General features: G+C 35.5%; 1 protein-coding gene across 1 annotated transcript in view; it reads left to right on the forward strand.

The window, feature by feature from the left end:
* Positions 1-10,609, forward strand: part of MCPH1 (microcephalin 1) — a 118,107-nt gene extending 107,498 nt beyond the window's left edge. Inside the window, exons 13-14 of the mRNA XM_054280557.1 lie at positions 8,541-8,778; positions 10,554-10,609. Coding sequence (XP_054136532.1) covers positions 8,541-8,778; positions 10,554-10,609 — 294 coding nt within the window. The remainder of the gene's footprint in view (positions 1-8,540; positions 8,779-10,553) is intronic.
* The last annotated feature ends 2,427 nt before the right edge of the window (positions 10,610-13,036 follow it).

Here is a 13,036-nt window from a genome sequence, read left to right on the forward strand (position 1 = left end):
TCAGCTGTGAGGAAAAACAAGTCCATCTACATAATACATAGCTTTTAAAGTCATGACTGGTTGTCTAAATCAAATTATTTGGAGGTTAAGATTTTCTTGGTTTTCATATGGTCTCAACTGCCTTTGTTCAACTGTCAGTTGAATTAAGGGAACAAACTTTCTGTTCTTATTTTGCTTGCTTTGTGTTTTTGAGACAAATGGACTTGTATGCATCTACAAACTGTGTTAGGTGGAGAGTCCTACCAATAATACCAGATATAAAATGGTAGATTCAACATTGCTTACTTAGATCTCCTGCACAGAAGATCCATAAATGATCACATGACCTCTTTGTCATAAACATAATGAAGCCACCATACCAGCATATGTGGGAACCATTGTCATAAATTGTACAACTGTTCCATCCATATACTGTAGTTGTTATCTAGGCTTGTACTAAGCCACCAGGCTATAAAGTCTGATTAATCATGACCTAAAGTTAGTAGAACAGGAGATTCACTCTGTCAGTTCTTTAATTACTAAACTGTCTTCATCTCACCTCATGAGTTTTCTCACTTTCACCCTTGCGAATTTCCTCCCTCCCACCCCACCATCCCGCAGAACGGGAAACAAGTGGCTCTGTGGTGCTTAGCTGCCACCAGGGCTAAGCTACAACAGCCTGGAATTAACCTTGAGAGATAGAAGAAATGGTCAGAAGTAAGTATGATGGAGTTCAGCAAAGATGACTGCAAAGGCAGAGAAATAATCACCTGCAGAGTGACAATGCAATAGTCTCTCTCTTCTGCCCAAAGAGCAACTCAACATTTTAGAGGATCTGAACCAATACATGTAACCTCTGTCGTACTCTGATAAAAGAAGCAGGCATTCAAGGATGTGTTAACAGGAATGCTAAGCATAAAACACATTAATTGTTTGCAGTGTGCAGAGAGCAGTGGTGGGGCCTGAGCTGGAATACCATGTCTAGTTTTGGGCACTGCACTTCAGGAAAGATGTGGGATCCATTGGCAAAAATCCAGGGGAGAGTAACAAAATTATCAGAGGTCTACAAAATATGACCCCAGTGCAAAGACTGAAAGAACTGTGTTTGTTTAGTCTAGAGACAACCGAGTGGAGACATGATAACTGCCTTCAAATATTTAAAGGTTGTTGCAAAGAGGAAAACAAGAAATTGTTCTCCATGTCCCTTGGCACTAGGACAACAAATAATGGGCTGAAAATGCATCAGAGGCAATTTAGGTTGTATAATTAAGGAAAGCTTTCTAACTGTGAGAGAAGATAAGCATTGGACTAGATTGTGTATGGAGGTGGAAGATTTCTGTCTTTAAATTTTACAGGGATTCTTGAGGACTTGTCACAAGTAGTTCATGTAACCCTCATGGTATGTCAGTGGTGCATGGCTCAGAGGTGTGTGTGCCACACTCATACACCATTTTGGCATGGGGCATGAAACAGGGCTGTTTATCGATAATCTGGTGAGGAAAACCCTTCCCAATTATAATTTGCAGAATTTTGATTTAAATTTGCAATTGCAATTTGCATTCTTACCATTGCCTGGTAGTCACTTGAGTTCTCTTGAAATAAGATGAAATGGAAGAAGGACAAGTTTTGAGGTATTTCAGAAGAAAAGTTTAAATTTCTAGTCCTGAAAAATCATTTCTTAGTTAGCTAATTTGTAATTAAAGGACTTTTTAATTTTAAAAATACTTAGTTTGTGTTGAAACCAAATGCAAATTTATTTAAGAATATTTTGAAGTTCTAAGCAAGTAGTTAAAGTGATCCTATCTTACAATCTTATCAGAGTGTTTTTAAATTATATATATATTGATAATACAGCTGCTTGATTTGCAAGTCATAGTTATTCTCAAAAGGGAAAAGACAATGTTTTACCCTGATTTGTTTTTTACTAATCTATAGTTGATTACATTGAATTATGTAGTTTTTAAAAATAGTTCTATCTCTGGAAAACAAGGAAATTAAACTAAAAATAAGTTATTTTTTCTTTTCCTGCAAAAATTTGCTATGCCGGAAAAAAAAGGTTCAGACATCTTCCAGTATAATTTTGAATATCCGCCAAACAGTAGATTTATTTGCCAAACATTTTCATACAGTATTCCCACTGGGACTCAGTCTTTCAGAGTATAAATTGGTGAAATTAACTTTTCTTATCAGTCTGTGGGATTTGAGAGAAGCACAGTTGTCTGCCAAAACACAGTAGAAAGAAACAATATCAGCTGAATTGTCTGGATTCAAGTGTTCTTGCTTTTGCCTTTGCCTTGGCCAGGAAACTCTTATGTGAAGGAGTCTCAGAGGAGGGGAAGAAACTGTTTTGAATAACTTTTCAGATAATACAGTTTTAACTGTATGCCATTTCTCCTTTTATTTTCCTTTTTATTTTCCAAGACCAGACATTGAAACTTTCTTTTTTCTAGACCAAATTTTCTACTCTATCCTCTTCCACCTCTGGCTCCTGGCTCAGAGCACTGGGTTTTCTACTGCCGAAACATAGGGTCTGTTTGCCTGTACACAATCTCCATGTGTGTGTGTGTGTGTGTGCTGGGGGCTGATGTAGCCTTATCAAGCATTCAAAATGTTCTCACTTCTGACTGTCTGAAGTCTTGACAGACAGGGAGCTTCTGTTTCAGCCAAAGGATATCAATAACCAATGAGAAAGCATTGTTTCAATAAACACTAAGAGATAAAGATGCCATATTTGTAATTGATTTCAATTGCATGAATGTTTCAAGTTGAGTTTTGCTCTGAGGATGAAAAACATCACTAGCAATGTCATGCCCAAGGGTGGACTGAGGTTCTGGGTGCTGATGAGATGAAAGGATGGCAGTACATCCAGAACAAGTTGGGGCCCTGCATCAGTGTTGTGTTCCATTAACTGACACAACATCCTTGAAAGCTGAGGATCTATTTTTTTGTGAAACTGCTTGCTGAAGGAAGTTGTTTCCAGGTCCTAACATGCTTTTTTCATGCCAGACATCACTAATTTATTTATCTAGTGCAGCATTTCAATGTAATTTTTAAAGCTTTTAGAGAATACTATTTGTATTTTAGTATTCCCAACATGTTAAAAAAACTCAGCCAAGTGCTAAAATAATTTTAAAAACCCAACAAACTAAAATGATAGGCTTTTAATTTCAGTTAAAAATGTATGGCACATGTTTTTCCTACAAAAATAGAGCTGCTATTTGATTAGTTGCTTCTATCCTATTAAACCTAATATTTAGAAAGATGAAAAAGAAAGCATTTCTTCTTTTTCTTGCAGCAGTACTGCATTGTTAACACGAATCACTCCTTGATCCCTGTAGGGTCCTGCAGATTCTGCAAATTCCTCACTGCAGGATAACTGTGCTTTCAGAAGTCTGCCCACTGCAATATTCTCCTTTTCATCAGAAGCAGGCTGATGGTTCACTTGTGTGGATGTAAGCCCTTGATCTCTATATACGTGGGGCTCCACATATGTGTTTTTCTTTTAAATTTTTACTAAATGACAGTCTGAAAATGCATGTCACCATGCAAGTTTAATGATTCCTAACAGGAATATAATTTTGATTTTGTTCCTCACAAGGGCTTCATAAAGAATTACAGCAACAAAAATGTGAACATTACTTAGACAGCATATTGATCCATACTGAAATAATGTGAATATTAAAATCTTAGAGCTTAATGTTTCCCCAGCAACATCAGTAGACTATATTAAATTAATATGCTATTTTATTTGTCTTTTATTGTTAAATTTGTACATTATCAAAGCATAAAGTTTGTGGGGTTTGGTGTTCATCCATTTTGTAAGGGTTTTGTCATTTAGTATTTGCAGAATAGTGAAGTAATCCTTAACACTTCAACAGTCAGTTCTATTTTTACTGAAAATGAGCAATAAATAAATTTTGATCATCAATTTCAAATGAAATAATACTTAGTCTTTGGACAGATATAAACCATAAAATATACAATCTTCTCTCTTAAAACTTGTGTCTGCAATTTTATTTTTTGCTGTTTGTATTTAGTAGAATTTATTAATTATTTTTGCAAGTAACAATAGCCAAGACATTACAGCTTTCCATGTTCTCATAAATACTATATTAATTGCTTGAATATTAATTATAAAATAAATCATAAGGGTTTTTTTAGATTTATTAGTGCTTAGTCAATAACTGAAATCAAGAATGAAGATTAATAATGCATACATTGATTGTACAGTGCATGCACAAATTTTCAGACGTGTGTAATCATTAAAGATGGCTACATTATGTATATTTTTTTAAGGATCCATACTCCACATTATAAATTCTAGGCTACAAATACAATTTTTGTTGATTTTAATAAATCATAACCATACTCAATTTCATTTTTTGTAAAATATTATTATTCTAATAGCAATTCAGACTGCACATTTCTTCATGTACTATTTTCTGAAAATTGGACACTGAAAATTGCTATATATAGTAAATTATCAGTTTTATTGCTTAAAAATTTCAGTGTGCATTCAAAATATTTATTTTCTTACATATTACATGAATTCAGCTATTATTCAGAGATAATACCTTTGTAGCACTTGATAGCTGTCTCCTATGGAGTTTGTGGAGCTTTGTGTTGGTTCTGGCACCTTGCCCAGCAGGAGGTATCCTCATACAGTCCTAGACAAAACTACTAAGTTTAGGAGATTTTATATTATATGCTCTTTTGGCTTGGGAGAATTGAAAATGAGTCACAGGTGGGACAATAGTTGGTGAAATTTTTTTGTGATTTTTTACTTCATAGCAAAGAAAGACTTTATTTTTTTGTAATACATTCTCCTTAAGTTTTCCTTCTGTCAGCAGTATTTTTTTCCCATTGAAAACTTAGGTTCAAACAAACAACTACATTAATGGTACATTTATGAGAAAAGTATGCATGTAAAAGGTGTCTTCCTGCCATTCATCCAGCTATGAAAGGATGAGGTTCATGGTTAGAGTCTTTACCAGAAAGATTAAATAGATGAGCCAATAACACTTTGTTTTAGTGTTCATCTGCTAAAGAATATTATTGGAAATGAAAATCTGTGCTGTCTAATAGGCACTAACACAACTGCAACCATAACTACTGACTTATAGATCCACAATTTGTGGAAATAGTTGCTTTTGGGACCTGATATTTTCCCAGGCTTGGTCTCTGCTAAGGAATTATATATTTATTTGTAAAAGTTTGCATGAAATGGGTATGGTTTCAAAGGACTGGGAGCACCCCTGGAGTGCCACAAAGGCTTTGATGTTGCAAAGGCAGCTGAGTCAATTCAGGGCTAAGAGCTTGATTGTGCCCTCTGGTGCCCCGGCCAAAGCCTGTGTGGTCAGCTGGCTGCCCTTCAGCAGCTGGCCAGCAGTGCAGCTTCCAGGCCAGGGGCCAGCAGGCAAAGTCAACCTTCCAACCTTCCAGACTCCTCTCTGAGCTCTGAATGTAAACGTTGGGGGCTTTTGCCTCTCTGTGGCCTGTGAGGGGATCCAGTGTGCTTGAGCAAATCCAGGCACAGCTGATTGGAAATGTGGTGGTGTTGCCCCAGACAAAGGGAATGCAGAGGGGACAGTCCATGTTGAACCCTTCCTTTGATGCTGCCACTGGGATGTGCTGTGTTCTTAGCCTGTCCTCCTCTCAAATGCACTGGCAATGAACCCAGATGGAATTGTAAGTGCAGTTTAAGAAAACCAGCTCTATAGCTCAGCAGCATTTCCCTCCTCTGGGTGCTCCTACTATGTACTGAATGCATAAATAAAGCATGCTAATTGTGCACATGAGCTGAGGTGAGTGCTGTTAGGTCCTTAAAACTTGGGTTTCCCAATTTTATGATTAGCTATGTACACATTTGCTTCAATATTAATTTCATCCAACAGCTGTTTCTATAGGAAGATGTATCATATAAAGAAGTTTTCATTAATGGCAGCAAATAAATGCTTTCAGGGGAAATTTTTTAGGAAGCAGGAATACAATTAGTCCTTTTAAATAATATTCCCTAAAATATGCAGAAAATAGCATATTGCAACAATTTATATTTGGTGTCTTCTATCTAACACAAGTCCTACTGCCTTCTTTAGATAAAAACTTATTGATTCTAATAATAATTTTTATCTGTAAAATCTTAGAGTTTCAGGTTGACAAAACCAGTGTGACTTTTGTCTTTTTTAGTTTAATCTAGTCTATTGTAGATAAACTAGTACTATATCCTCTTTGGAATTGTATTTTTTCTATCAGTTGCATCTGATTTGTGCCAATATTCCAGAGAGCTCTGTGTCAGATGAACTAAGATGGCATTGCATTTGTCATGAGGCTGTTATGAGGTTGATATAAAGAGATTGTTGTTTTTCACTATAGTGCATACTTTAATTTGTTGAAAGCTCTTACAACAAGCACTTTCATAGTTTCACGATAGCACTGTTTTTTAATGAAGATTAATGATTGCAATCCTGGTAATGCCAAAATCACACTGCTCTGTACATCACAGATTGCAAAGTGGCTTTTGTTCCTGACCTAGTCTCCTTTTAAGACAGAGATCATGGCCTCTAAGCCTCACAAGACCCATCACAAACGGTACTCTTGGAGAATCCCAAATCTGATACCATGTATTAAAACAGTACAATTATTAATTTTCTGGTTTTGTTGACACCAAGATGCCCAGCAGACAGGCACTCCTAGAAGAGTGTTCTGCTCAGATGGAGGTAGGCAATACTTCACTGAGTCCAAATCCAGAGTGCAAGGCATCGGGTACAGGAAGGGCCATCAGATATATTAAATAAGTTTGGGTCCTCCAAAGTTTGCAATACAACTGCAACGATATTGTGATCAACAAAATTACTTAGCAGCTATGAGACAGGATTAGGTGTGCTATGCCATTCCTAAACCTAAGTTTACAAAGGAATAGAAAATATAGGGTATTTCTTACCTTGTAATTGAGTCTTTTTGGTCTGGTTCACCCATAGCATTCACTGTCCTTATACCTTAGTGAATTCAGAGAGCAAAGACTCAACCTAATTTTATTCTCAGGAAAGCAACCAAGGAATTAGCAATCTGAGAAAGCTGAATTATTTATTGATGGAGGAGATCTCAAAATTCAGGTTGGCATGGATTGACATGCCCCAGAACAGCAGAGGCCAGTGACACAGAGCCAGTGAGCTGAAGCCTCATGTTACCATGGGTTTCAGGCTTTGCAGAATCTTCCTCCAGCTCATTGTTCAGAAGTGCTAAGGCAATTCACTTGAACTTTTATCTGTGAACATGCCATAGAACCATTTGAATTTATAAACCCCTGCAAATCAGGTAGAGATTCTTACATTGGCTGCACATCTGCAAAGCACATACATTATCACATTAGATTCTTAAGTGCCTATAGTTTCCCAGCATGTTTATGTGTTGAATGGAAAGAATCCACTCAACAGCTAATTTTTTCCACTGTTCCAGTCACACCTTCTCACATGCTACAGTCTCATATTCAGATGTCTCATAAACCAGATATATGAAAAATGACCTTGCCTCCATGCTCATGTCGTCATTTGTATAAAAAATTCCAAGCACCACATAATATAAAACATTTCTTTTTATTCTCATCTTGCAATTAACTCCAGTCTCATTGTAAATTTTCTAAACTTTGACAAGCAATACAAATTCAGAGCTGTAACCTACATTGCTCTGGCAGATCAGTGGCAGCCTCACACTGAGATATACAATCTTTTTTTTTTAAAGTTTGATATGAAAACTTAATTTTGCATACCATGCTGTGTACACTTGCTGTATGCACTACTTTTGTGCATATTACAGCTAAAAGAAATGGCTTTAATTGCTGCAACACTGTTCTGCCAGGTATATGCTGAGAATAAAATTTGTCTTATATGGATCAAGCAGGTTTTTGCTATAATGATCAAATGTTACAAGTTGCACAGCATTCACAGAGAACTTCTCATGGTTTTGTGGACACAGAAGGGTTTACAGTAAATGTTTCACTCTGAGTGCTGGTACTTTTGTGTTACTTCATACATCTGAGCAAAAATATAGTTTTTTTCTGTGGAGCACAGAAGGGAAAAAGAGGTCCTAAAGTAGTTTAAACTCAGAGTTAGATATGTTTCTAAACTCTTCAATACAAACCGAGAAGCATTACGTATTATAAAGGCTATCACAGTTTGTGCTGCAAGACTATAATAATTTATAATATCCTTTAAGATTTCTGTGGCATGGCAAGTGTTATAAATGTAAGAATGTAAGACTATGGTGAAAAATAATATTGTCAAGTGCTTTAAGAAGTTTCATATGTAAATTGTCATATAAATAGGAAATAAAATATTTTCATATAAAATAAAACAATCTCAAAATCTGGTTTGGGAAATGTATTGATCAAGTAGAGCAAATTCTTCAAATATTTTACCCAAGAATTTATGATACACCTGAAAAAATAAAGTTCATACTAATATATTTCTTTTTTTTTTCTGAATTATGAAAAACAAGGATTAGTTTTACTTTGAGTGGAAATGTAACACATTGGTTAATTAATTTTCTTGTTTCCTCAAATACAGATCTGCAGGCTTCAGCGTCATCTCTCAACAGGAAAATACCAGCAGAATCTCTTTTCAAACCAGCCTGTCATGTTTGTATCTCCTACCAGTCAGCCCCCCTGCAAAAAGCTGATTGAACTTATACAGCTGGCAGGAGGGAAAATATGTAAAGCCTTACGTCAGGCAAAAATCTGTATAGGAAGAAAACCAGGAAAGAAGTACCAGGAAATAATATCTTTATCAGAAAAATGGATATTAGGTAAGACACCAAATTTCAACTTATATAAAATATTGAGAATATGTATTTTAAAAGTTATCAAATGTATTTCACTAAACTGAGGTTATGAAAGTATGAAAATGGAACCAAGCTGGATTTTCAGGAAAGTTGTCTCTATGGTGAGATCTTTCTCTTACAGCTAAGAGGGTTTTATGATGGTCCTGGTACTCACCATTTTAATTTTTCTTAGAACAAATATCATCCAAATACCTTCAAATGTATCTTTTGTATGATGGTTTCACTTAGAACAAACTAAATTATGGGAAAATGCTTACATGAGAATTGCTTTCTAAAACAGCACTTATTTCAACTTTAGATGCAGTTTTAACTGGTATAAATTGGCATAGTAATACTGAAATATAGTGACTGGCACCCTCTGATAAATTTTCCTGAATGCTGTGTTGTATGAAAGACAATTTTTGCAGTCTCCATTTTACTTGCAAAAAGTTTCTTTTTAACACCTGCTGTTAAGTTTCTGAGTTCTTAGTTTATCATTTTTCCAACTCATTTGCCACCCATTCTGACAGACTCTTATTTTCAGCAAGAGTATTTCCCAAAAAGAGATCTTGTTTAGAAAAAAAAAAGCTTTAATTTATGTCATATGCTCTGTCAAACTGCTCCAGAAAATATCTCACTCATACCCTAGCAATAAATGTACTACAGGAGTTGATGTTATATGGGAATAGCCAAGCAAGTCCTAATCTCTTGACCTCAACTACTGTCAGATCATAATGACTTAAAACCTGAATGAAAATACCATTAAAGAAGAAAGGAAAAGTGAGCCATAAGGGAAAAATTATCATCTGAATGCACATTTTATGTCATACTTACTTAAAGTATAAGACAAAATTGTGAAGATTGATAAGGGAGACTTAAGAAGGTGGCATTGTTTATTGTACTTTTCTCCAGTTTCCAGGAAGACTTAGAGAGCAAGTGTGCAAAAGAAAAGTGAGCTGGTAATGAAACCAGAGGTTTGTGCAGGACAAAACAGAAGTTTCCAATAGCAGTGCTCCAGATGGACAAATGCAGCGATCTGAAGCAGTGCGTGATTCGTGTGTCCCACGCCCAGATCTCATGAGCTCCCTGCAGCTGCACAGGTCACCTTCAGCCCATCAGTGGACTGAAGAAATTGCATATCCAGATGTTAACAAAAAACTAAATTTTTTGTGCAATTTACAGATTTCCCAGTTCATTTTTGCAGTCTGATTTCTAGTCACTACATCCTGCTCACGAGGCATGGTCACACTCCATTTAATGGGTTTTAATTCATTTTGATGAATCATCCAATCTCAGAAAAAAGTATTTCTATATGATGCTTTAAAGGAATTATACAGAGTTGTGAAGCTCTGCCCCTTTCTCAGCAACTGTGTGCATAATAGTATGAACAGTGTCACCTATAAATTGCTGTCTTGAATAAATAAATCAGATCTGAAGGTGTTTCTAACCTTTCTCACTCAACTGTTGCAATCCAGTTTGCAACAGTTTCTGCTTTCTGCTATTAGTACCAGCTCCAATTAATTCACTCAAGGTCGACCAGAACAAAAAGCACATAGTTCAATAATGCAGCACCCTTTTAAAACTTAAGTAAATGGTAAGTGCTTGCACTATTATCATTTGACTGTTCTCATTTATTTTCTCTCTCAGCTCCACCAAACTGCTTTATACCAGAAACTGCTCTGAAGTACATTGTTGCTTTATCAGCTGTTTCTTTTGCATTTTATTTTTAATAATCCTGGTTTTTTTTTAATTTATTTTAGATTCAATCACTCAGTATACAATATGTCCTATGGAAAACTACATTTTTCAGATGTGAGCTAACTCAAGAGTTTCCATATGGTTGTAAGGAAGCACGCCTAACTTGGATTCAACAAAAAAATAAGCTGTGAAGCAAATTCCAAAGAAAATGCAACTCACAGACTTATAAATACAGAGGAACAATTTCTATATTTTTAATATTTGTGCAAGTGTTCATCTTGTGAAATTTTTAGGTTTTGAAATAAAGTATTTCCCTAATAAAAGTCACCTTCCTTTTGTTTATTTCTTGAAGACCTTTGGAACTAAAAGCTGAAGGAATCACTATTCACTGGGAGGGAGTGGAATTTTCTAGTCTTTAAGCAAGGTTGGTCATGTTGCAGTGCAGTTAAAAGATGTGCACTCAGCATGGGTGAGTGTGCCTGAGCTGGGTCTGGTGCAGTCAGCAGGAGCTGTGATCTCAGGGCAGATACAGGAATCCTGTTGGCTTTCCTCTTTAATCTGTAGATGTGTTTTTAGCATGCACAAAGTGAGGTTTATATGTAAAGTATGTTGCATAGCACCTGTTGATCTATAAATGTACAGGCTCCTTTAAAGATTTCCAAGTACCAAGTAAGTACCATACATCAAAATGATGTAGCATGACAGAGAGTAATGTTATCAAATAATTTAAAGGCAGCTCATAACTCACACCTTCCAAACTCAGTGTTCCCATCAGAGTTCCCTCAGCATAAGACAAAGCAAACTCTGTATAAAAAAATATTATTTTGAGTTAATATTACAAAAAATCAAAAGATAATAATTGATTTTTATGTTATTTTAACATTGCCATTCTATTGCATTGTTCTAATTCTTGGGCTTTTGAAGAGATTTGAATATAAAAGTTCTGTAAACAAGGATTATACAATCTTTTTCTTCAAAACAAGCTCAGCAGTATCTGTGGGTGACAGGCTGCAGGTAAAAATTGCAGGTAAAAATTGCATTTGTAAAGTTGCTCTGTAAAATGTTAAATATGCTTATAATGGAAAAGCTTCACATTATGATTCTTCTATGGAAAATTAAACTGATTTTATTTTCTGAAATGCTAAGCATCTGTAACTCAAAAGGTTAAGACCTCATTTTCAAGTGTTACATAGCTGGATTTGGTATGTAAACTATAAAATCTAATTTGCTGAGGTCTTTTCCTTGCTTAGTTTTCTGAAATGCAATTTTTTAACAGTGGAAATGGAAAAGTAGGAAAAGTATGTTTGGTATAAAAACTGTTATGATTGATACGAAATTTGATAATCATGTCAGTCTACAAATGGTACAGTTTATCATCAAAACTATTTACCTGTTCAGTGCAGAGCACTGGTAACATATTATCACTCTTCAGCCTTGACCTTATGAGCCCCCTTATTAAGAAGGCAGTTGCCAAGTATTATATAGTAAAATAAAAATTCTTATATAGATTGTGGCATGTGAACATATGGTTGCCAGTAAATAACAGAATCATTTGTTTGAATTATACAGTTTAACTTTGACTTTAACAACCTCCTGGTTTTATTTTTTAGTAATTTCCTAAGGGTACTACCCATAAAAATCTGTCACTATTAATTTATAGAATATAGCACTCCAAATCAGCTTTCTCATAAATCTTCTTAAGATTAGTCTCAGCTATTTAAGTTGTAAATTCTTGGATCATCTTGTTGGTCTTTATTAGTCACACATGTAAAGACTTGACAGTGAGAAGTCTAATATCTTTTTTTCTAAACTAAAAGGCTTCCAACAAAACAATCTGCCAATTTAGATAATTCCACCTTAAATTCTATGGTTGATAGAAATCCCTGTCTACTGGCTCTTCTTGCAGAATTTCTAGTAGACAGGCAGATACAGCCAGCAGGAAATTGAATTCCAAATTCTGGTCTCACATTCTGGGCAATAGGACTGCTGTCCACCCTGACTGACTGCTTTCTAAGAGTACCCCCAGCACCAAGAAGCATCAGTGATTCATGAGTAGCTTTGAGCTCTGAGATCTTTCCAACCTGCAGAGGTCAGTGAACATTCTGCCACAGCACAGCCATGGGCTCTCTCCTCTGCAGACAGGTACAGGATCTCCTTATTGGGAAGATCTACTTAACATTTATTAATTTCCTTTATTCCTTGCTTTTGGTTTTTTGGGGGTTTTTTGGGTTTGTTTTGGTTTGTTTTGTTTTGTTTTTTTTAGGAGAAGTTGTCTTAACCTTACCTTTTTCATCCTGCAAGAATACTTTGCCACTCATTTGTGAAAATGACTCAGCATAGCTGCTGTGCCTCCTGAGAGAACTTCTGCTGCCCTTCTAAAGGCTCTCTAGCTCAATCCCATTAGTACAATTAAAAGTCTTTCTAAGATAGCTGAATTTAATTAGGAATATGTTTAAACCAAAATATATTGGAAAGTCAAAATAAGCATTATTCCTCTGTGAGATTCACATTAGCTGAGCTAATTTGTAAATGTAGTTAAACTCCT

Source organism: Melozone crissalis, unplaced genomic scaffold, assembly GCF_028551555.1.
Source record: "Melozone crissalis strain CALT ecotype California unplaced genomic scaffold, PUWL_Pcris_2 ptg000027l_1, whole genome shotgun sequence".
NCBI classification, from domain to species: Eukaryota; Metazoa; Chordata; class Aves; order Passeriformes; family Passerellidae; genus Melozone; species Melozone crissalis.